The sequence below is a fragment of the Trachinotus anak genome, unplaced genomic scaffold (genome assembly GCF_046630095.1).
Source record: "Trachinotus anak isolate AG129_WGS33_773 ecotype Australia unplaced genomic scaffold, CSIRO_AGI_Tana_v1 ptg000013l, whole genome shotgun sequence".
NCBI classification, from domain to species: Eukaryota; Metazoa; Chordata; class Actinopteri; order Carangiformes; family Carangidae; genus Trachinotus; species Trachinotus anak.
Genome location: NW_027273864.1, coordinates 14,205,865 through 14,227,085, shown reverse-complemented (window position 1 = coordinate 14,227,085; position 21,221 = coordinate 14,205,865). Strand labels below are relative to the sequence as shown.

Here is a 21,221-nt window from a genome sequence, read left to right as displayed (position 1 = left end):
TTCCCCTCTATTCTCCATTACAATTGTCATTCCTTATTTTTGTGCAATGGAATATAAAGGGTAACAGAAAAGATGACATTGAGGGTGGTTTGTTTGGTTGTTTCTTGGCAGTTACTTAGACAATCAGGGAAAAAGCACAGTGTCCAGGTAATATTTATTATGTACATCTTGGGAGGGGTGGGGAAGAAGAACAAACTGTGTATGAAAAGTTGCTGATTCTGTATGAAAATAAATTTATTTTCATTCAAAATATGTCGTGGCTGAAGTATTTCTGTTCACTGTCAATGAAAACAGATCTAACACATCTATGGGGGTGTGCACACTATTGTCCTGTGCAATGTTTTCTTTTACCTTTGGCCACTGTATATGATTTTTCTTTCATTGATTGAATGCAATGGATAACGTGAAACCTGTACACTGAATTTTGAATTTAGCAGGAAGTAAAATATTCTCTTACTAGAGACTGGGTTTAGAGTGAAAATAATATATACCCACTAAATGGTGTGCACAGGGAAAAATAACATGTCCATTCTGCCTTGCCATCATTTAATGGAATATCCCATGATATGTGGTCTTATGACTGAAGTAACGTCTGGAGCCTTGATTTGTTTTAGATGAAGTTCAGAAAAACCAGCGGTCTCTAGATCTTTCCATGTTGCCCTGGTAATCATGCATCCATCCCCAATGTAGTACCACAGAGGCTCAAGCACATGCTGAAAGAAGTATATCCACGAGGACGGATCTGAGACGACGTGTTCCAAAAAGTAGAAGGCTCCACCCTGTAAGAGAGAGCCAGCAAAACCGGATTATTGAATTTCCAATCAAATCTGGTTCTGTTACTTTGTTACTGTGTACAGTGGCTGAGCTTGACTTCCTGGCTGTTGTTGGTTAGATCTTTCAAGCATAACAAGTGGCAGAGGAGGATTAGTGCCATGAGTGGGTACATGTTGAAGTAAATGTCATCAAATTTCATTCAAATGATTCAAATCTTCTTACAATAATTAAAAGTGACTGGAAAATACCTTAAGCAGTATAAAGCAGAGAAACCCAAGACCAAATGCCATCAATGTAAACAGTCAAATACATATTTTAATCTCTTGATGTGAAATATCACCTTCAGAGAGTCCACCACAAATGATGAACAAAAACACTGCATCCTTCTGCCTCCTTAAAAGGACCAAGTTCTGCAATGTTATAATTATAGTGGGACAGATCTAGTGTCATGTTTCAGTCAGGAGGACAACCCAACCCCATCCTTTTCAGACAGCCAGTGTTTTCTGGCTTTAAATCATCACTAACAACAGCAACCCAGCCAGCTCGTCTCAGAAACACATACATTTTTGCTGTGACGGGACAACAACACTCTTATTTCACTTTTAAATCATTTGCCAAAGTGGTTCAATGTGTGACAACTAAGACAAGGAAACAAATATGTTAATATATCATTCAAATTACCTATGTAGAACAGGCACTCATAAGAGCTAGCCCAGCTACCAGGCCAGAGCCTCAGAGACCCCAAGGGCCCAAGCAACATGTGCTTTTTGGAAATTGGTTGAGCGAAAATTTGTTACGATTTTTTACTGCTACAGTGCAAAGTCAACAATGGTGGGCTCTGTATTATTAGCTCATATTGTATCCCTAACTTGTTGAGGGGCCGTGTACTAAAATCTGGTATTAATTCCTTTATTATGTTAGTTTATACTGTGCTATTTATATTGTATCTATTTTCAAATAGACATGCTCAATCAATTTTCCAGTGATACACATTTGGTATTATTCTGTAGGAGTAGTGCTTTGTTTCTGGGCCTCTATGTAAAAAAAGATAAACCTTCAGTGGTAATAGTGCACTGTCCTTAATGGACACTTGAAGGCAACACTACACAAACGTACACTGTGGGAGTTGATTTTATAACAGAAAAAAAATAAAAATAAAACATCAGTAAACATATGAAAGGCCCCTGGGTCCCTTCTCATTCATGTGAAGCGAAACAAAAGATATTTCAATCAGCACCTGAAGGCAGCATTTAGAGACTCACTGCTCTGAGGACGCGGCGGATCTCCGCGATCACCTGCTGCACATCGCGGACGGAACAGAGGACCAAGGTGCAGACAACGACGTCCACCGACTCGTCTTGCACTTCCTTCATGTCCTCTCCAGACGCAACTATAAACTTGTCATAAGTCAGATGCTTATTAGCCTCCATGCTCCTTCGCAGGTACCTGTGGAAGTGCGGGTTGGGGTCGGTGCAGATCACCGTGCAGCCGTGCGGGTAGAACGGGAAGTTTGCGCCGCTGCCGCAGCCGATCTCCAGCAAGCGAAGCGTCCCGTTGCTGTTTGCAAATTTGCCCACGTTTCGGAAAAGGTCTCTCTTGATCTTGTGCATTTTATCGTTGTACGAAAAGGTGATGTTGTAGGCAAGCAGGGGAAACAAACGTTTGTACGCACCGCACAGCCCCGTCACCTCCATTAGATGTAGAGGCAAAGTCAACGCAAAACAAAGTAGTCTGCAGAATCTCATGAGGCAAGTCTTCATTTTCCTCTGTGGTGATGTTCAACTGAGTCTACCTGAGAGCATTTTCAGACAGGCGACCTCAGAAGATCAACAGATTACACTGTAATACCCGTAAGTAATGCCTGACCAACAATGTGTGTGCTGCACCTTCACCACAGGGTGGCGCAAAAAGACAAGTGTAGTCTGCATATGGGGGTAATGTAACAAGTCCAAGTTTATTTTTATCGCAATGTTTAACATTGAGTAAATAAATAAAAAAAATAATATCAAAATGATTAAACTATTCAGTCATTTACATTCTGACAAAACATAATCACAACAAAATGACAGCATCATTGGGGATACTGAGTAATGGCAGACAGAAGATCAAACAAACATCAAGATTTATTTTTTTTAACCTAAAACCTTATATAAAACAAGAACTGCTGTCTATGGAAGGTGTTTATTCAATGTATTAACATCATTTGTCTTTATAAACACACAGAGAGTTTCTTTCAGTCCAGAAAAAATAAAGTGATCGGCGTTTTCACACATTAGTTGTGAGGGAGATTTACTACAAATCTCATTAGACTATCTATTTTACAGCATAGCCTACGATGTGCGGTTTGATTAAGAACAGGAGTGGAGCTTCAATGTGTCTCAGTTTCAGTTCAGAGAATCCAGCTGCCTCCAGATGTTTCCATGTGTCACGGGTGACCTCGCACCCATCACCGAAGTAGTACCATGCAGGCTGAAGAACGTGCTGGAAGAAGTATGTCCAAGTTGAGGGGTCTGCAATGACGTGCTCTAAGAACAAGAAGGCTCCACCCTGCAAAGCAAAAGTTTGTCTTTTACACCATGCAAATTAAAAAAAATATATATCAAGTCCGCCTGATGCAGATTGACTATTTTCCTTTCAGACAGAAATGGGTTTTCATACTTTCCTTATATTTTAATTTATAATGAGTGTTTTGTAAGGTTTTCTGATTAGCCTACCCTGTAGCCAACTTCATATCCAAAAACTTGTGGTTTTTTTTTTGTTTGTTTGTTTTTTAGGTCAGTGCCAATATTGATATTTGAGGGAAATCTGATTTTGATATGGCAGCTGATATTTTTTGGCTGGACCAAAACAGCAGGGCCAACCCGATAATCTGAATGTCCCTGTCTGACAGACTGACTGAGTGAGTGATCATATTTCCACTATTTGTCAACCGAATGCCACATCACTGCGTTGAAGTCTCTGGCGAATACAGGTTCTATTAGAGGGCTGTTTAGAGTTTCCAACTTAGTGCATAGTTGCTAAATATAGAGACTTTTTTTCCCTATATGTCTAGACCGTGTATGGATGCCAACCGGAGGCTTAGGGCTAGGATAGGCAAAGGCATCATCCGTGTGTTATTAATAAAGTTTGTTTTACAAAAAAAAAAAAAAAGCTTAGTGAAAGTGAAGTCAAGTTGTCTTTTCATACTTCAACAGAAACGCCAGCACCATGGAAGTGAGACAACAGACTTACTGCAGCACAGCAATAAAAGCCCTGATAGGAAATAAAGGGTTTCTGCCCAACACAAAGTTAGAGGGCTTTAAACTTGAAGCGCTTACAGGACGTGTTGAGTTTGTATTAAGACATAATGCAGTAACTTTAACAGGCAGGCGACTGAAAAGAGGCTTCTGCTCAGAATACTACTATGTCCAATTATACATATCAGAGGGAATAAGTAACAAAGACCTGCCTCTAATAAAAGTCTGTTTCGCTCTGTAGTTGAGGGTAGTAAAGGCTAAACTATTGTGGATCCCACATGGAGGCTGTGTGCTGAGTGAAAGATAAAAAAGGAAAGATATTCTGCAGCTTCTAACTTTCTCTGCGAGTTATAATTTCATAAGAAAATATAGCCGAAATCACAGCATGGTCTTGGTCGTTAATGTACGTGTTTGCTCACGTAGTCAGACGATGTTAGGGTTGTAAAATCAGGGTTTGACCATGGACAGTCCGCCTTATACTGGGCTCTGACACTTTGTCTCTAACCACTCCCCTCTGTCCACAAGCTGCGCTGCAGTCATTAACAGTAGCTAACCAGTTGCAAATCAACCATTTTTTTTTTTTATTTGGGAATAATTTTAATCTTAACCATCATTTCACCACCATGGTGAACTTACGGGCCGCAGGATGCGGTGGACCTCTCGCAGAGTTTGCGGTGCGTCGCGCACGGAGCAGAGCACCAAGGTGCAGACAACAACGTCCACAGATCCGTCCCCGACTGACCGCATGTCCTCTCCCGACGCCACCACAAACCTCTCACATGCCAGGTGGTTGTTCTCGTTGATGCTTTTCTCCAGGTATTTCTGAAAATGGGGATTCGGGTCAGTGCAGATCACCTTGCAACCGGGGGGGTAATACTGAAAATTTGTGCCGCTGCCGCAGCCGATTTCCAAAAGTGTGACCTGTCCGTCGGGTCTGATGAACTCCAGCAGGCTGCGAAACAGCTCCTTCTTCTCGTCGTGCATTTTCTTGTTGTAGTATGTCTTGGAAATCCGGGACCAGCAAAATGGGAAGACGCGTTTGTATATTTCATGCAGGCCGACGGCGTGCATCACATGGAGGGGAAGGCACAACACACTGACAAGCAATGTGAGAGATGTCATTACAAGAGCCATTTTCAAGGACCTTGATGGCGACCAGCAGCGACAACAGACTCTCAAAACAAGTAGCCTCAACTCTGAAGGGTGCACCGGGCATTAGGGGCCGGACTGGGGGGAAACGCGCTTTTATCCTTTTGCAGAAAAACACGTGACCTATGACAAATTAGGGCTGCGGCCGAAAAGTTAAAACAATCTCCTTTCCTAACCACTTGTCCTTTGACCTCGATGAAAAACTTCAGGAGAAAGATGAGAAGGAGAAATCAACCGACTGCACTTACCCTTTGATGTTTTCGGTTTAAACTTTATTTTAACTTTATTTATAACCTTACAATAGTTAGACAATAAATACTCCTTAATGAAAATAAACAGGGTTTCTGCTCACTGAGAAGCGAATGAAGAAAATGAGGTGAGTACTAAAATGCTGCTATGATCAATCATACATATCAGTCAGAGGGAATTAGAAATAAAGACCTGCCTGTAATAGTGCAAGTCTGCCTCAAATAAAAGTCTGTTGTGTTCAGAGGTTGAGGTTAATAGGGGCTAAACTTGTGGCTCCTTCACAAAGCTGTGTGCTGTGTGAGAGACAAAATCGAGATATTCTGTAGCTTCTATCTTTCTCTCTGAGTGATCATTTCATAAGAAGTATAGCTAAAATCACAGCATAGTCCATGTCTTTAATTTAAGTAATTGGTGATGTTGTCAGACAACTTTGCGGTTGTAAAATCAGGATTTGACCATCGGTCCAGCCATATACTAGGTTTTCAACTAGTCTTGTTTACCGTTATGTTCTTTTGTGGCACAAGGAACAGCCTCAAGCCGGACAGTGACAAAAGTGCTGCTTCACAGTGTGCCCTTCCTTTATCTTGTCATTTCCATCACTGTCCTACAGTACCATTATCTTGCTAACTGATTTAATCTAGGAGCCCTTCCTGCCCCCTGGTACGTTGACCCTAGGTGTTACAGTGTAAAGTATCGTTGTTCCAAAAGTTTCTTTTGATTCCAGTTGTATATTGGATACAGATCAACCCACACCACTGGAGCAAACTTTTAACCAAGGACTACGATATATACTGGCAGGTATACCTGTTCAACTGCTTGTTAATGCAAATCTAATCACATGGCAACAACTCAATGCATTTAGGCATGTAGACATGGTCAAGAAGACCTGCTGAAGTTCAAACTGAGCGTCAGAATGGGGAAGAAAGGTGATTTAAGCGACTTTGAACGTGGCATGGTTGTTGGTGCCAGACAGGCTGGTCTGAGTATTTCAGAAACTGCTGATCTACTGGGATTATCGCACACAACCATCTCTTGGGTTTACAGAGAATGGTCAGAAAAAGAGAAAATATCCAGTGAGCGGCAGGTCTCCGGGGGAAAATGCCTTGTTGGTGCCAGAGGTCAGAGGAGAAAGGCAACACTGCTTTTAGCTGATAGGAAGGCAACAGTAACTAGCACATCAAACCTTGAAGCAGATGGGCTACGGCAGCAGAAGACCACACTGGGTGCCACTCCTGTCAGCTAAGAACAGGAAACTGAGGCTACAATTCACACGGGCTCACCAAAATTGGACAATAGAAGATTGGAAAAACGTTGCCAGGTCTGATGAGTTCTGATGAGTCTGGTGAATTCTGCTGCGACATTCGGATGGTAAGGTCAGAGTTTTGCATCAACAACATGAAAGCATGGATCCATCCTGCTGTGTATCAGTGGTTCAGGATGGTGGTGGTGGTGTGATGGTGTGGGGGATTTTGTCTTGGCATACTTTGGGCCCCTTGGTACCAATTGAGCATCGTTTAAATGGCACAGCTTACCTGAGTATAGTTACTAATCATGTCCATCCCTTCATGACCACAGTGTACCCATCTCCTGATGGCTGCTTCCAGCAGGATAACACACCATGACACAAAGCTCAAATCATCTCAAACTGGTTTCTTGAACATGACAATGAGTTCACTGTACTCAAATGGCCTCCACAGTCACCAGATCTCAATCTAACAGAGCACCTTTGGGATGTGGTGGAACGAGAGATCTGCATCATGGATGTGCAGCCGACAAACCTGCAACAACTGCGCGATGCTATCATGTCAGTATGGACCAAAATCCCTGGGGAATGTTTCCAGCACCTTGTTGAATCTATGCCACGAAGAATTAAGGCAGTTCTGAAGGCAAAAGGGGGTCCAACCCGATACTAGCAAGGTGTACCTAATAAAGTGGCCAGTAAGTCTATATACATTTAAATCAGTGTCAAAACAAAGTCATTAGTGTTTAGGTTGTCTACCATATCCTTGTGTTTTATGTTAACTTGCTTGAGACCAGACTGAGAACCCCTTTAAATGAAGTTTAAAGGTGAAACTTAAACCTCATAGTCATTTGACATAGCCATCTCAACTCAAGGTCCACTTACTCTCTTGTTCTGAGGCTTTCGACTATGTCACACAGTTCTCATCAGTAGATAAAGTTTGCTCATCTGACAATAAATTATAGATTATAATTTCCCATGACAAAGAGGTAATTATACCTCAGTGTGGTCCTTTTTGGGAGCAACCCTGGATGTTGCCATGAGTTTTATATAGTGGCTGTGAACTGCTCTTTACTGAGAATGGGGAAGATTATTTTAGAGGCATTTGTCAAATTTAACAGTTAATCCACATCCTTGAAGTCCCTCAGTGTTGTAAAACATATTTTGACACAATACTTTGTTTTAACCATCCATTTTCAGCCACCTATCAGGGCACAGATCCCTGTGCTGCAGTGCTATCCAACATAACCTAGAGGCCCCTCTCCGTATAGCTCCTCCTGTATAGTTTGTGACCTAAGTCTGACCTCAAGTCTGAGTAGGTACAGGATTTAATTTAAGTATTTCCCATTCTTACAATATTGAAATGCACTGCTGAACTGAAAAGCGGCTTAACGAATGAAAATGCATGCCAAGCATTTGATTTCCTGTGGACATTAAGGTGCAATTCTTCAAAACTCCACCAGATAGAGACATTGTTGGGTCAGATTCAAAACACTTCCTGTATAAAATCCTCCAACCATGTATTTTGAAGGGTGAAGGCTATAGACGAGGGGCCATAATATATAAAAAGCGATTTATTTCAGTGACTCATTGGGAGCAGTGGTGTGCTTGTATTGGCACTCTCAAATCTGCACAAACAAACAAACAGACATTGCTACAGACATTAGAGGCCATTTATGGTACAGCAAAAACAGTGTGATAATTTGCATACAGTTACAAACCCAGCCACTTGAATGACCCATGTACACTTCTTTATTGTTTGTCTATTTAAGACAGCATGGTGTAGCGTGAACTTGTTCCAGTGTCAGGTACTGCTTTTACATCCTCAGCACTAAAATGTGCAAGTAGATTTTCCCTTGGCTTTGACTTGAGAACTGTTATAACCAAAAAACTCAAGAGCCCTATTAGTGCCACAGTGGTTCCAGGGTCCTGGTCTTGTCATGGCCTGCTGGGACACTTGAATAGAAGGGAACCACTGCTGTACCTGTGCCTGTGCTTTCCCACTGTGACAAGTCAAAATATAAGCTGTGGAAAAGACGGAAAAGAAAATAGAAGAAAATACCCATTTTGAGTCTTACAATCTCCTTACCTTGCTAACTGATTAAGTCTGGGAGCCCTTCCAGCCCTCTGTAAGATGACCCCAGGTTTAACACTGTAACATCTCTAAATGCAAATACCTTTGTTCTTAGTTTCTTTTGATCCCAATTGCATCCTGCCCGATCACAATGTTTCTAACCATTGATCAACTGTATTTACATACAGTTGACCACTGGCCTTTTGCTCAGCTGTATATAAGTGTCCCCTACCCTTCACTCTGGATCAGTCTATTGCCTCAGATCTGCTCTATGTCAGAGGGCTCACAATAACAATAAACTCACACCACTACAGAAAACTATGAACTAAGGACTTCAGTGAATTTTCTTCAACACTATATATATTAATATATACACACACATTTAAAACTTGAAAATCTGTGTAAAAACATAGCCATTATAGTTTCGGTTGCCTACCATCAGCTAGTGTTTTAAAGGTTATATAAACACTCATTATAAGCTCAGACTTGTCTGAAATGTGTCTTACAACTTCCAGGTTCGAAAAATAATATGGAATTTCACACTTATTCATTTTCATAGCAGATCCAGATGAAAATAAGTTGCTTATAACAATCCAAACCAAAATATCAATCAATTACTGTTATTGCATGGAGAGTGAACAGGGTTTTTTTTTTTTTTTTTTTTTTTTTTTTTCTGCTTACGATGCTGCGGTCTCTTGTCCGTTATTGAAACTAAAGGCATTTACCGACACTCCCTAACAATTTGCTGAGAGTCATCAATTATGCAGGGTAGCCGCACGCACTGGGAAGGAAGATAGCAGCAACAATATGGCGACAGCCGCAGTTACTCCCGACTCTTTCCTACATCTGCAATTCAGTGGCAGCTGTCTGGATTTCTGTTAATGCGAGAAAAAGTAAGTAGACAATCTGTTTTCTGCTTTGTGTGATATTTGTTTGTCGCGGGATGGATCGCAGTGCTACTTTGTCGACTGACTGCATCCCAGTGCCGCAGAGCGGTCCCTCTCTCTCAGCATCTTTTCCTCGCGTCTGTGGAGGGCTCCTGGCCAGTACATGGACAGATATGTACATGCGAGGCATCATTTAGAGGTGGGGAAGATGAGCTTTTCAAGGGGGGAAACACGGACCTGTAATGCGACGTGGTAGAAAGGAGGGAGACGGCTGGTTATTTGGGGTGTTGGCCTGCCGCTGGATGGAATAACATCTCACTGTGTCAGGATGTGAAACATACGCATATGGGATATTTCGGGGAGATCACGCCAAACTTCTCTGAGCGGCGACTGTAACTACCATGTCTGCTCCAAGAACATGTGTAATGCGTCGCCTGCAAAAGCGTTTTACGTAGCAGTTTTTTTTTTTTTTTTTCCTCGCCACCATTATTTTATGACTATGATAGTTTTACCCCCCCACCCCCCACCCCCACATCCCACCTCTGCCCCCCCTTCCCTCTTGCAATCTCTTTGGAGACTGTATTGCGTGAGGAGGTAGGTGCGTCTTTAGTTTGGCAGTCCTCTAAGGGGCCGCGGCACCCTTTTCTGCTCTTTTCATGCAGTGCCCCCCCCCCCATTTAAAAACAGATTCCCCCGTTATGTTGCCACTGTAAAAAGCTGGATCATATGGAGTCTCTGGATCTAGACATTATCTATACGGGTGTGGTGTAGCCTTAAGGCCGTTGTAGTTGCTCTTTTTTTTTTTTTTTTTTTTTTTTTGGTGTAATATTTTCACTTTTTTTGGGGGGGGGGGTGAAACTGGGTTGTGCAGATGTGCTGTAGATTGCTTTGAGTTCGGGCAGAGGGACGAGCTGTCAGGACACGTCTTGTCTATGATGCTGACCTACTATGAGTTAGTTAGTTAGAGCCTATAGCAGCAATAAACCACACTGCAGTATTTTAGGCTTTGGCCCTATAGGACAGCGGCGCGCCTCGGTATCAAACTACAAATCACTCTCAGTCAATGAATGCCATTTACATGATGCAACATACAATAATGTGAAGGGGAGCGGGTGGTCTTCATCCCACACGGGGAGAAAGTTCTTTATATGTGTTTATCTCTACAGTGGACTAATGTCCTATATGCTCCATAATGTCTGATGTCTTAATTCCTCTTTCCTTGTTTGCTCCCTGACTAAAAACAAACAAAAAAAAAAAAAACAAAAAACGGGTAAATCTGAATTATCATAGCTCATCAAAATTTCCAGTCAGGTCGTCATAACTTAACTTTACCTGAACCGGCTCGGCTCCGGCATGGAGGAAGCGGTGGCATCCACTCATTTAGGACATGAGAGGTTATGTGAGGCCTCTTTAAAAATCTGGCAGCCAAGTTATTCCCTCAGTAATGCTGGACTCGGGCCTGCAGGGCTCACCTATTCTCAGTGGTCTGTGGATGTGGACTGAGCTGACATCTTATATTTAGCGACAGGCAGCATCAGAATATCACTGCAGGGAATGGAGGATGTGTAAGTTCTTTGCCGGCCCATGTGACTCTGATGCAAGTGCCCTACACCTCCTCCTCACATAGCCACCGCGTTTCCGCGGTGTCCGGTCCGCTCCGTCAGATGTCAGGTCATCATCAGGGTGCACAGAGCAGAGCAGAGGATTTTTCCAGGTGACGGGACGGAGGCTTTCGGATGTCTTTGCTCCGCGCAGAGGACGCAGCGTCAGAGCGTTTTGCTTAACGCTGCTGCCGAACCGGACAGTGACAAGCTTATCTTTTTTTTTTTTTTTTTTTTTTCACTGGGAGGCAATTGAAGCTGTTGGAGTTGTTAGTTCTTCTGAGATCCTTCAGTTTTCTTTTATATATATATATATATATATATATATATATATATATATATATGTATGTATATCTCTGGACTTACTTGGCTCGGATTGAACTGAACCCAGAGCGGTTTTGGCCTGTGGCTTACATGTGCTAATAAGACTCAGTGTAATTGTCTGAGTGATCTCAGCAGTCTCTTTCAATGAAAATGTGCAAGTCAGGTTGTTAGGTTTCATGCAGTGTTTCTCATATGACCTAGTAAGTTAGTGGACATAAAGCAGCATCTGCAAAATTTCAGGCAGTCTCCCCTGCTCGCCTCTTACTTTTGCTGCCTGTTTTTAGGGTTGTTCCAGCGTTATGTGTGAAGTGTACATGCACTGCTGGCCATGGTATTGCATCCTGGTTTGAATCACCTTCACAGTAGATCAATTGATGTGGCATTGGTGGAAGGAGACTTGGAGGTTGTGCCGAGGTTGGGTTACTCGAATCTGGTTGGCTGTGCTTTTTCTCGAAGATACGGGGTTGTTGGATCTCTCTTTGCCTGTGGATTTCTCCTGACTTCTTTCTGATTCATTTCCAGGTCTGTAACCTAGGACATTGTTTCCTTGAATGTTGCTCACACTGTCTAATTTTTGGTTGCCTGAGCTGTGACTTGACTGTCAAATACGTTGTGTCAAACAGCATGGCCATCAGCCAGCTGAGGAGTGAAATTCACCTGTTGTAGGAGGCTGGGGAGATGTTGATGATGTTGTTATAACCTTACTGTTTAAACAATGAGTCTGAGCCCCTGAGGTTAAATAACTTCCATTTAAAAGCTCAGCAATTATTTCTTCTTCACTTCCATAGTTTAGTTTATCATCACTAATAATCATTAATACATTGTTCTGTGTAGAGTCATTGTTTTTGGTCAGTACAGTTAGGATGTCGGCCAGATGACATTTGTAAAGGTTTTAAATTATGTCAAACCAAAACACTGTAAGAAACTGCTGAGAAAACAGAAAACAACACGTTATGATTACAGTGAGTGTATTTCAATTCCAGCTCAGCACTGTCAACATCTGTATTATTGTCATGCAGCAAGCCCCACCCAATCCACTCCACCACAAACCCCAGTCACATTAATTTCTCTGCTTCATATTCAATTTATATGATAATTTATATGATAATGGATGTGAAAGGTGGATGGGAGACGTAAAGTCCAAGACGAATTTACAACAATGTGCCTTGATATACGATATTAACTTTTAAGTAAGTTCTTACAGTGAACATGTAGCACTAAACTCTTCTAAATTTACTTTCATATCAAGCTCTAAAATCTGGGTCTCTTTTGCTTGGCTTAAGATTGTTTGGCTCCTTGTCATTTTTGCACCATAGCATAAAAGATGCTTGTGTTAGCCCGTGTGCTGTGACCTGCTTTCCCCTTATTCTATAGTCAGTGAGAGACGTTTGGAATCAATCTTAGAGACCTCCAAACCAAAACAAAGGGCTGAAAGCTGCATAAGACTTTTTGCAGCTCTATGGATGAATATCTGTTTCTCATTGAGACCAGCGGTGCCACCAACACATTCACATCATAAAGTGTCATAGATACAAAAGAAATATCCCTGAGACAAAAATGCCATGTCAGATACCTGTGAAGAAGTCAGTCAGATGAGTGTCTGTTGAGTTAAAGAGTCATTTATGAGCATAAATGCTAGAAGAGACAACTTGACACTTTCTCCATGTTGGGATCACAGAGGTGAGAGAAAAAGGGAATTCAGTGCTGTCTTATGTGCTGGGTATTGAAGTTTAGCTTCTGGGGATACAGGTTCAGTACTTTGGTCATTCAGGTTGATGGAGAGCAGAATTAGTGCCGACTGGCCCATGTTCCAAATGTTTGCGCTTTTTCAGCTTTATTTTGCTTTGTTTGCTTTCTCTGGCAAAACTAGTAAATTCAGTCTGTGGGGCTTTCAGCAACACTGAAACTGAAAACAGATGCAAAACCAAGTGGACTGCAATATGGATATGTCAACTATTTTAATCATAACCCTTTGTTGTCCAGTCAGTGTTATTAATAAAACAACACTGGATAAAATAACAACAACCAAAAAAAAAAAAAAAAAAGTTAATCTTCTGTTATTCTTCTTTTTTCATTTCGTTTCATCTATCACTTTGTCCTTGCTCAGTATCTTGTGCTCACTCTTCCTTTCTCACTCTGTGTCCCTCTCTTCCTCTCAGAGCTGGATGTCTGGGATGGAAAACAAATAAAGAGGAAATAGCTGCAGGATGAAAACATGGCCGCACCCCTTCTTGCACCCCCAGGACCTGACAGCTTCAAGAAATTCACCCCAGAGACGCTCGCTAACATCGAGAAGCGCATCAAAGAAGAGAAGAACAAGAAGCCACCCAAGCCAAGATCGGACAGTAGTCACCGCGACACATCTGACGACAATGAACCCAAGCCCAACAGTGACCTGGAGGCTGGGAAGAGCCTACCCTTCATCTACGGTGATATACCTGATGGACTGGGGGGCACACCACTGGAGGATTTGGACCCATATTATTTGAACAAGAAAGTGAGTTGTCCCACAGGCCCAATGCACCACCCAGTTTCCCTTCGACTTTGCATTTGCATTTGCTAAATGTCGGTGAGAGATTTATAGGTAGTTAGAATCTTGAAATTCCTTCAAATCTTTACAGATGTATTATTCAGCTGTTGTCAAATGGGCCAAGTCTTTACCTATTTGTCACGTGAAACTGGCAGCACTGCAAACTAACCACACAATGCAGACAGGTAATATAAAATTCACTGTCATAACAGATTCCAGTCTCATATGAATTCAGTCAAAATGGAAGTTATTGTATTCATAACAGCAAAGATGACCTTGAAGCATTTAAGGGCTTTTCAGTAGTTTTTACCGTAAAGACAGTCACTGCTTTATTCGGGTGCACGGGGAGATCATGCAAGGCCTGTGAGGTTTTTTTTTTTTTTTTTTAGTAGGCTACACCTGTAAAATCAAATCACCGCTGAGGAAGAGTCACGTAGCCGTTCTGCTCCTGCAACACTGCAGGGCTGCTGTGGAGCGCAGTTGTTGGGTAGGGGTTAGCCTCGTATATAGTTTCTGCAGTTTTGATTAATCATCTGAGTTAATGTATGGTTAAAGTGATGCAACAGCTGGAGGGGAAGATAAATTTGCCTTTAGGTTTAGAAGTTATTCAATGCTTTTGCTAATTGAATTATTTTGTGACAAAACACACTTTCTGATTGCAAGTGCTCCATCCAACAAATTGTCTGAGAGGATGGCATTTTCATCAGGGTAGTAGAGCAGTAATTTAAGCTGTGGTTTGTGTGCATGCATGTGGTGACAAAGGTTTAGTAACATGGGGATCTGACAGTATTATTTCTCCTCACTTTTTAAAAAAGTTTTTGTATTTTCATTAGAGAACAAACATTTTCCTTTTCTATTTTTTTTAATGTAAAAAATTGAAGGTCATATCTGTGTTACTTCAATCGTACTGTTATTTAAGGTCATAATGTGATTTTCTTTTTTTTAACCTTAGACATGCTACACAGTCACATAATTTCTGCATCTAAGTAAAATCACCTCCTGAATGAATGTGATAAAGGTGCAGATGACACAAATAATGATGCATTTCTTTATTTATTAGAGACAAGACTGCAAGGCATTTTAGGCTTCAGTGCCACACCATTTCAACTCTAGCCTGGCTTTATTCTTACTGTAGCTCTGCACTACCAAAGGGGAATGAGGGGTGAGGGCAGAAGATGGCAGGAGAGGGCAGGAAGTGGAGAGAAAAAGGCAGCATGCTGTAGTACGTCCGGCTGTGTATAGGTGTAGAAGGAGCCAGTCTCCTGTGCGGTGGCAGTGATGATGTGTAAGAGAATCTGCGGTCAGTACAGGAGCAAGAAGCCCCGTCAGCAGGACTGGTCGTTTCAGAGCAGCACTCCCCCATAGGGTGGATGAAACTATCAAGTGTATGTGCCTTTTGTGATCTATTGATCCACAGCCCTAGTTCAGTGGTGGCCACAGGAAGGGTTGCATTCTTGTCTTATTACCTTTCCATAATTTGCTTACTGCCCAATGCATACCTCTTTACGTCTTCTTAAACTCTTTGGCGACTGAAGGAAAGTTGCTGCAGACATTTTTGTCTCAGCCATGTGTTTAAATGTCTGTGTGATGGTATGTGTGCATAAGCTTCTTGCACAGAGACTACATTTTGAAAATGATACATAACAAAGCAGGATGATTTTGAAATAATGTTTTTGGATAGTTGGTGCATATCTGCTAGTTGAATGGCCTGCTGACTATGAGACCTGAACAGTCATAGTGTTGTGGACCAGTCCTGTCATGATCTCTAAGGGTTTTGAAGTAAAACAAAAAAAAATCCTGTGATTCTGTCTCTAAAGGCAATTTGGTGTGTGGAGTAGTTTTATTACTGAAGTTCCTGAAGACATGATGTAGCTCAGACAATATCTCCATTTCCTTACAGTTACCATAGAATAACTGTATCTACAGGACGTTTCATACATAACCACACTGGAGCTTCTTAAACACATTATGCAAAAGTCAATACATTTTGTATATGAAAAATGGGAATAGAGCATAACATAATGGCAAATTAGGCTTTGTGTACAAACCTAGATGAAAGCTCACCTAGATGAGGAGACACATTTAACAATGATAAAGTCGCCAAGTTTTCCAACACTTCAGTGCAGTATGTTACAGTGCAAAGTTTACCTTTGTGCACAAACAGTGTTTTATAGTTTATGTAAGAAACAATGCAATGAACATAAACCGGACATGAACACTGAGTAAATATTCAGCCCTCAGACTTTCTGAATGTGCCTCTCCTCCTCATTTACTGTACTGATGACTGTCTTTTAAATAACACCATTTCTGTTCTTTAACTCTTTCATGCACTGGTTATCTGCATGGACCTAGAGTTATGCTAAGAGCTTAAAATCCTTTTTTGGATTAGATGTTAACAGATGTTTGAAGCCTTTTTACAAAAATGGTACTGGTCTGCAGTTTGCTAAAATAATTGAATTGGATAGTTCAGATTCAAATGATGAAACAAATATATAATTTATATAAACATGTACATTTGTATGACATAGGTATCTAGAACATTGAATATATAACACAAAGCAATTCTTTTTTCTAATTGTTATTGGCAAGAGTTGTGAAAAATGATAACAGCAACATTATCGGTATGAATATCAGTGTAAATATACTATTTCTGAATGATATGTGTGTGTGCCACACATTTATAGATTAGTGAATAGTCCATTAGCTGGTACTAAAGTGCAAAAGAATAATTGCTAATAATTGCCAATGGAATAATTGTTTTATAATTGATAATTGCTACAGGTAAACTCAGATGTTGCCTATATAATGAGTTTTAGGGTTAGATACATTAGAAATATAAATTCATTGCTTCATTGGCATTTGACAGTTTACCAAAATATTATCAAATTGTTGTTAACCTTGAAGAGATAAATCCATGACCTGGGAAGCTAGTTGCAGTGTACACATAGACCAAATCTGAAGAATCCCACCACAGCCACAGTCCTTTATTTTGTGGCCTCTGAGCAGCTCCACTGGTGTAGATGTGGCTGTGGTGCCTTTCTCAACAGCACGTTTTAAGGGTATTTCAAAATGGCAGGATGGGATACTGGGCTTTTAGACTCCCAGCTAAATAGCTTATCTAACTATTAGGCTACTGCTTATCATACCATATTACATACAGCACATTTCTGCTTGTACTGGTTCTGATTTCCCTTCATTCTGCTTAGTCAAAATCCACTAACTTCATCATAAACACCCATGTGTTTTATCAGTTCATTACAAGTCACAGACTAAGACCTCATCTTCCGTATCCATCATACTATCATTCATATCAGTCATTCTCTTAATCCACTAATGCCTTTGCCCTTTACCACACATGAGGAAGTACCTTCATGGTTAGCATCCATTCCTCCTCTGCTGTTTGTGTCCTCACCTTTCCAGGCTGCTCGCCTCCTCTACTCGACCGACAGTCATCCTATCGCTCACCATTCCACTGTATGTCAGTGAGTGTGTCTAAGTGTGTGTGTGTGTGTGTGTGCGTGTGTGTGTGTGTGTGTGTTACCGTCAGCTGCAGGAAACCTGATCACAGCACTCATGCATCAAAGAGAGGAAGAGGGGGCAGTGGTGAGGAAGAGAAATGCAGCGTTGCAGTTCTCGTTTTCCCCTGTGATGGGGAGAGGACTGCCTGGGCTTTTCAAATGTCTGATGTGATTAGGCAATGTTAAAGCTGCTGTACTCATACAGGAAGAGCAGGATGGGATGGATGGAGGGCATACTAGCGTTTTAGCTGGCTCTGGTAACGTGCACACGTCTGTGTTTGCTTGTGAAAGGGGGATTTTGATATACATGGAAATATAGTAAAGATGATTCAGCTTGAATAGGCTGCTGTACAACAGTGTGGGCAAAGCAAAGTTTGAACAGCGTTCAGGTTTTGTTGATGCAAAAGCTTCTTTCTCTTCCTGACTCTGGTATTTTGGTGACCATCTTATAACAGAGGAGTGTGCAGTGGACCAGACATTTCTTTTCAGGCTTCTGCAGAGCAGCAACAACTAGTGAGTGCACCATGGGAGCTCACGGCTAAAGCAGCAGTCGAATCTGAATCTCAGCGTGTAGCACTGTACACACCATTGCATTATGTCCCTATCCCACCATCTCTGTCTCTGTGTGTGTCTCTGTCCATTACTCTGCTTTTCCCTCTCCCTCCTCTCCGGCGTTCTTTTTTTCAGGGTGTAGTAAATTAGAGCGAGGGCCAGGCTTTAGTGCTCTGTCTGAGTCCTCAGTCTCTGATGACACAGCATCCTCCTGTACTGGGCTGAGTGAGGAAACGATGGGGTGGGGAGGGGGGGGCTGAGTGTGCTTTCACTGCTAACCACGTTGGTATAAAGAAGGAGGGTGGGGTAAGGGTGGGAAAATGGGGTTTTGCAGCACAACATACAGGTAAAAAAAAAAAAAAAAAAAGATGGGATGACGCATTTTCTTTTTCATATAGTATGGTATAATTTGCAGGGAAATTAGTTTGCAGTCATTTAGGTGAGACATTACTGGCAAAGTTTGCACTGCAGTGAGCTTAAACAGGCGAACAAGAGTTATTTCTCAGGCTATAATACTTATTAGATATTAAATCAAAGCTCCGACTGAGATATTTGTTATTTTGTCACAAAACATCAAAGTTTAAAAGTCAACAATGTGGAAGTCGATTTATGATATTTTTGCTTCTCTGTAAACTGAAACTGCTTCTGACTCTGAGTATGTTACTGTTTATGAAGGTCATTTAAAGCTCCCAGTGAACAACAGTTTTAATTATTTTTTACAATGAATTGATTCATTGTTTAACCAACAACACTTCAAAATCCGAAGGTGTTTGATTTGCAATGATATAAAAACATGGAGAAGAAGCAAATCTACGCAAAGAAGCTGGAAGCAGCAGATGTTTGGCCCTTTTGTATTGATAAATATCTATCATTAATCAATAATCAAAATAGTTGTAGTTGCCTTATTGATTAATCGACCAATTATTTTTACTATTCATTATTGTAATCTTCTAATAGGTCTACAGATTAGACAAATCTAGAGTCAGTTTTGTGAGGTAATAGACCGGTCTGTGTCAGGCCAGGGTCCTGGGACGATAAAGAGAAGTACAACATCCCCCTCCCCATGATTTACTGTCTATTGTTTCTCCGCTTAGATCTCACTCATCATCTCATTCTCAGTTTCTGTCTGTGCTGCAAGCCTACCCAGTCCTCCTCCTCCTCCTCCCTCCGTCTACCCATCCATCTCAGGTTTGGCTCTCTCCCCTCTGCAGCTCTCTGGCTTTCTGTTCTGCATCACTCCCCCTCCACCCCCTCATCTCGCTCTCTTTCTCTCTCTTCGGCTCTCTCTGCTGCTGTCCCATACCCCTGCAAGCCCCTCTCCATATCCCTGCTCCACTGTTCCTCCTCTTCACACACACACACACACACACACACAGTCCTTGCAGCTGCATTCTGCCTCCAGATTCTTGCATATGGGCCTTTTTCTTTAAAGCTCTGTGGAGAATTAGGAACATTTCTCCAGCTTTGCAGCAAATAAGGCTTCCTCACAGTGAAGCTTACTCTGCTGAGTTGTGTATTTATGCATTAGTGTATACATAAGTATATATGTATTTAACTATGTATGTAGGCAGGTAGATCAGTGTTATGTTGATATGTGTATGTACCTTCATGCAATGCCCTGTGTGAAGGGCTTAAACACACTTACAATGTGTTACATGTAGAGTGTTTTGTGGTGTGACTGTATGTTTATCCAATTCATTGTGAGCTTCTCAAACCTAGCAGTGCTCTTCCTGGATGGTATGTTGATCCCATTGAAATGTGCTGCGAAAAGCAAAACGTTCAATTCACAGATGATGGGTCTCCGATTCACTGCCTGTCAACCTACTTCCAGAGTTTGTCTGGAAATTTAATTAAGCTGGGGAAATGAGTGATTAATAAATCAATTAATCATTGTTCAGAACAGTATTGTGTTTGCATCGTGTGGGTGTTTTCAGTGGTTGGATTTATGCTCAGTGCCATGTGTACTGCGTCTGACTGTGATCAGTGACTGGTTTTCTCTACAGCGGCAGAGGTGCTGCTTACATTGACGGAGTTCGGAGTTCTTCCAAATTGCAATAAGCACTTAATGCCTGCAGCTCTACATTTATCCAGCTCACTGTAGCTTCTTCTAGAACAGACCAAGATGATTGTGTTTGTTAACAGACTGCTCATATGATTAATCTCTGACCACACAGTTTTGCTCATATTCTTAAACTGAAATAAGTGAGACTTCAGTCTGTTGTCAGAAGATAGGAGCAGCCCATATTATTTTTCTGCTTGATGTAGGCATTAGCAGGCTACAATCTTTTTTTAAGTGACACAAGAATGGTTTAGTCTGCATGTTTAGTCCTCTGGTACAGGCTTTATGTTGCACAGAATTATTTTGGTTAGTCATTAGAATTTTTAGCATTATTACGTTTTTGATTAAAATAATTAATTTGTGTTTATGATTTATAGTATGCTGTGAAAATAGCACGTGACAATGAAGCTTTTATTGAGAAAAATCCTGCATTAGTATTTTATAAGCTTAAATCATTGATTGAAATCGATCAGTGTGGCAGACAATCAATTAAGGAAATTGCCTGACATTTGCATCCCTTGTTGCAATTCTGCCAGGTTGCCAAGTTTGTGTCAACAAATTTTCTGTCTCCAAATGGACACAGTTCATTGACTAACCGAGTCCTCTTAGTAGTTGAATTGTGAATCTGAACTTCTATTTGCTGTAGAGGATGAACTACATTGAAACTCAGACTCAGAAAGGACAGAGAAGAGTGTTCTCTGTAAGATAGTGTTTGCATCTCTGAGGTTTTCAAAAACCTCTACAAATTCATGGGCTTTATCTGTGGCAATGTGCTTAACATTGATTAACAAATGGAAGGTTGTTATGTACGCTGGGCATCTGTAACCTGCTAGTGATATACTTCTCATTTTACAATCTCTCCTTCTCTCTGCATTATGTATGTGCCTGGTCAGCAAAACACTTCACTTGACCTCTGAGAGAACATGACTGTAGATCCTGTGTTGTCCTGTCTTCATAGTGTCGATGGACTACAGATAATTTGTCTCACTGTGTGACAGGAAAAATACTGAGAGGACATTTCAGGTGGA

General features: G+C 41.3%; 3 protein-coding genes across 9 annotated transcripts in view; 1 reads left to right on the top strand and 2 right to left on the bottom strand.

Annotated features, from left to right (window-relative positions):
* Positions 1-119: 119 nt before the first annotated feature.
* Positions 120-2,534, bottom strand: LOC139631216 (thiol S-methyltransferase TMT1A-like). 2 transcript variants are annotated; one of them, XM_071495239.1, is made up of 2 exons: positions 2,037-2,534; positions 120-779 (listed from the first exon to the last, which is right to left on the bottom strand). In XM_071495239.1, exons 1-2 carry the CDS (start codon positions 2,532-2,534, stop codon positions 543-545), a joined length of 735 nt encoding a protein of 244 aa, XP_071351340.1. In that variant the 3' UTR covers positions 120-542. The 2 variants fall into 2 exon arrangements, 1 of the variants encoding a protein (XP_071351340.1); XR_011693328.1 differs by having other exon boundaries at positions 650-779; positions 2,012-2,172.
* Positions 2,535-2,704: 170 nt separating this feature from the next.
* On the bottom strand, positions 2,705-5,292 carry LOC139631217 (thiol S-methyltransferase TMT1A-like). 2 transcript variants are annotated; one of them, XM_071495241.1, is made up of 3 exons: positions 4,932-5,292; positions 4,647-4,832; positions 2,705-3,321 (listed from the first exon to the last, which is right to left on the bottom strand). In XM_071495241.1, the coding sequence occupies exons 1-3, from the start codon at positions 5,142-5,144 to the stop codon at positions 3,088-3,090; spliced, it is 633 nt and encodes a 210-aa protein (XP_071351342.1). In that variant the 5' UTR covers positions 5,145-5,292; the 3' UTR covers positions 2,705-3,087. The 2 variants fall into 2 exon arrangements, with proteins under 2 accessions (XP_071351342.1, XP_071351341.1); XM_071495240.1 differs by having other exon boundaries at positions 4,647-5,292.
* Positions 5,293-5,587: 295 nt separating this feature from the next.
* scn8ab (sodium channel, voltage gated, type VIII, alpha subunit b) overlaps positions 5,588-21,221 on the top strand; it is a 52,763-nt gene continuing 37,129 nt past the window's right edge. For all 5 annotated transcript variants that reach the window (XM_071495230.1, XM_071495228.1, XM_071495227.1 and 2 more), the window contains exons 1-2: positions 5,588-9,615; positions 13,694-14,031. In XM_071495230.1, coding sequence (XP_071351331.1) covers positions 13,750-14,031 — 282 coding nt within the window. In that variant the 5' untranslated portion in view covers positions 5,588-9,615; positions 13,694-13,749. The remainder of the gene's footprint in view (positions 9,616-13,693; positions 14,032-21,221) is intronic.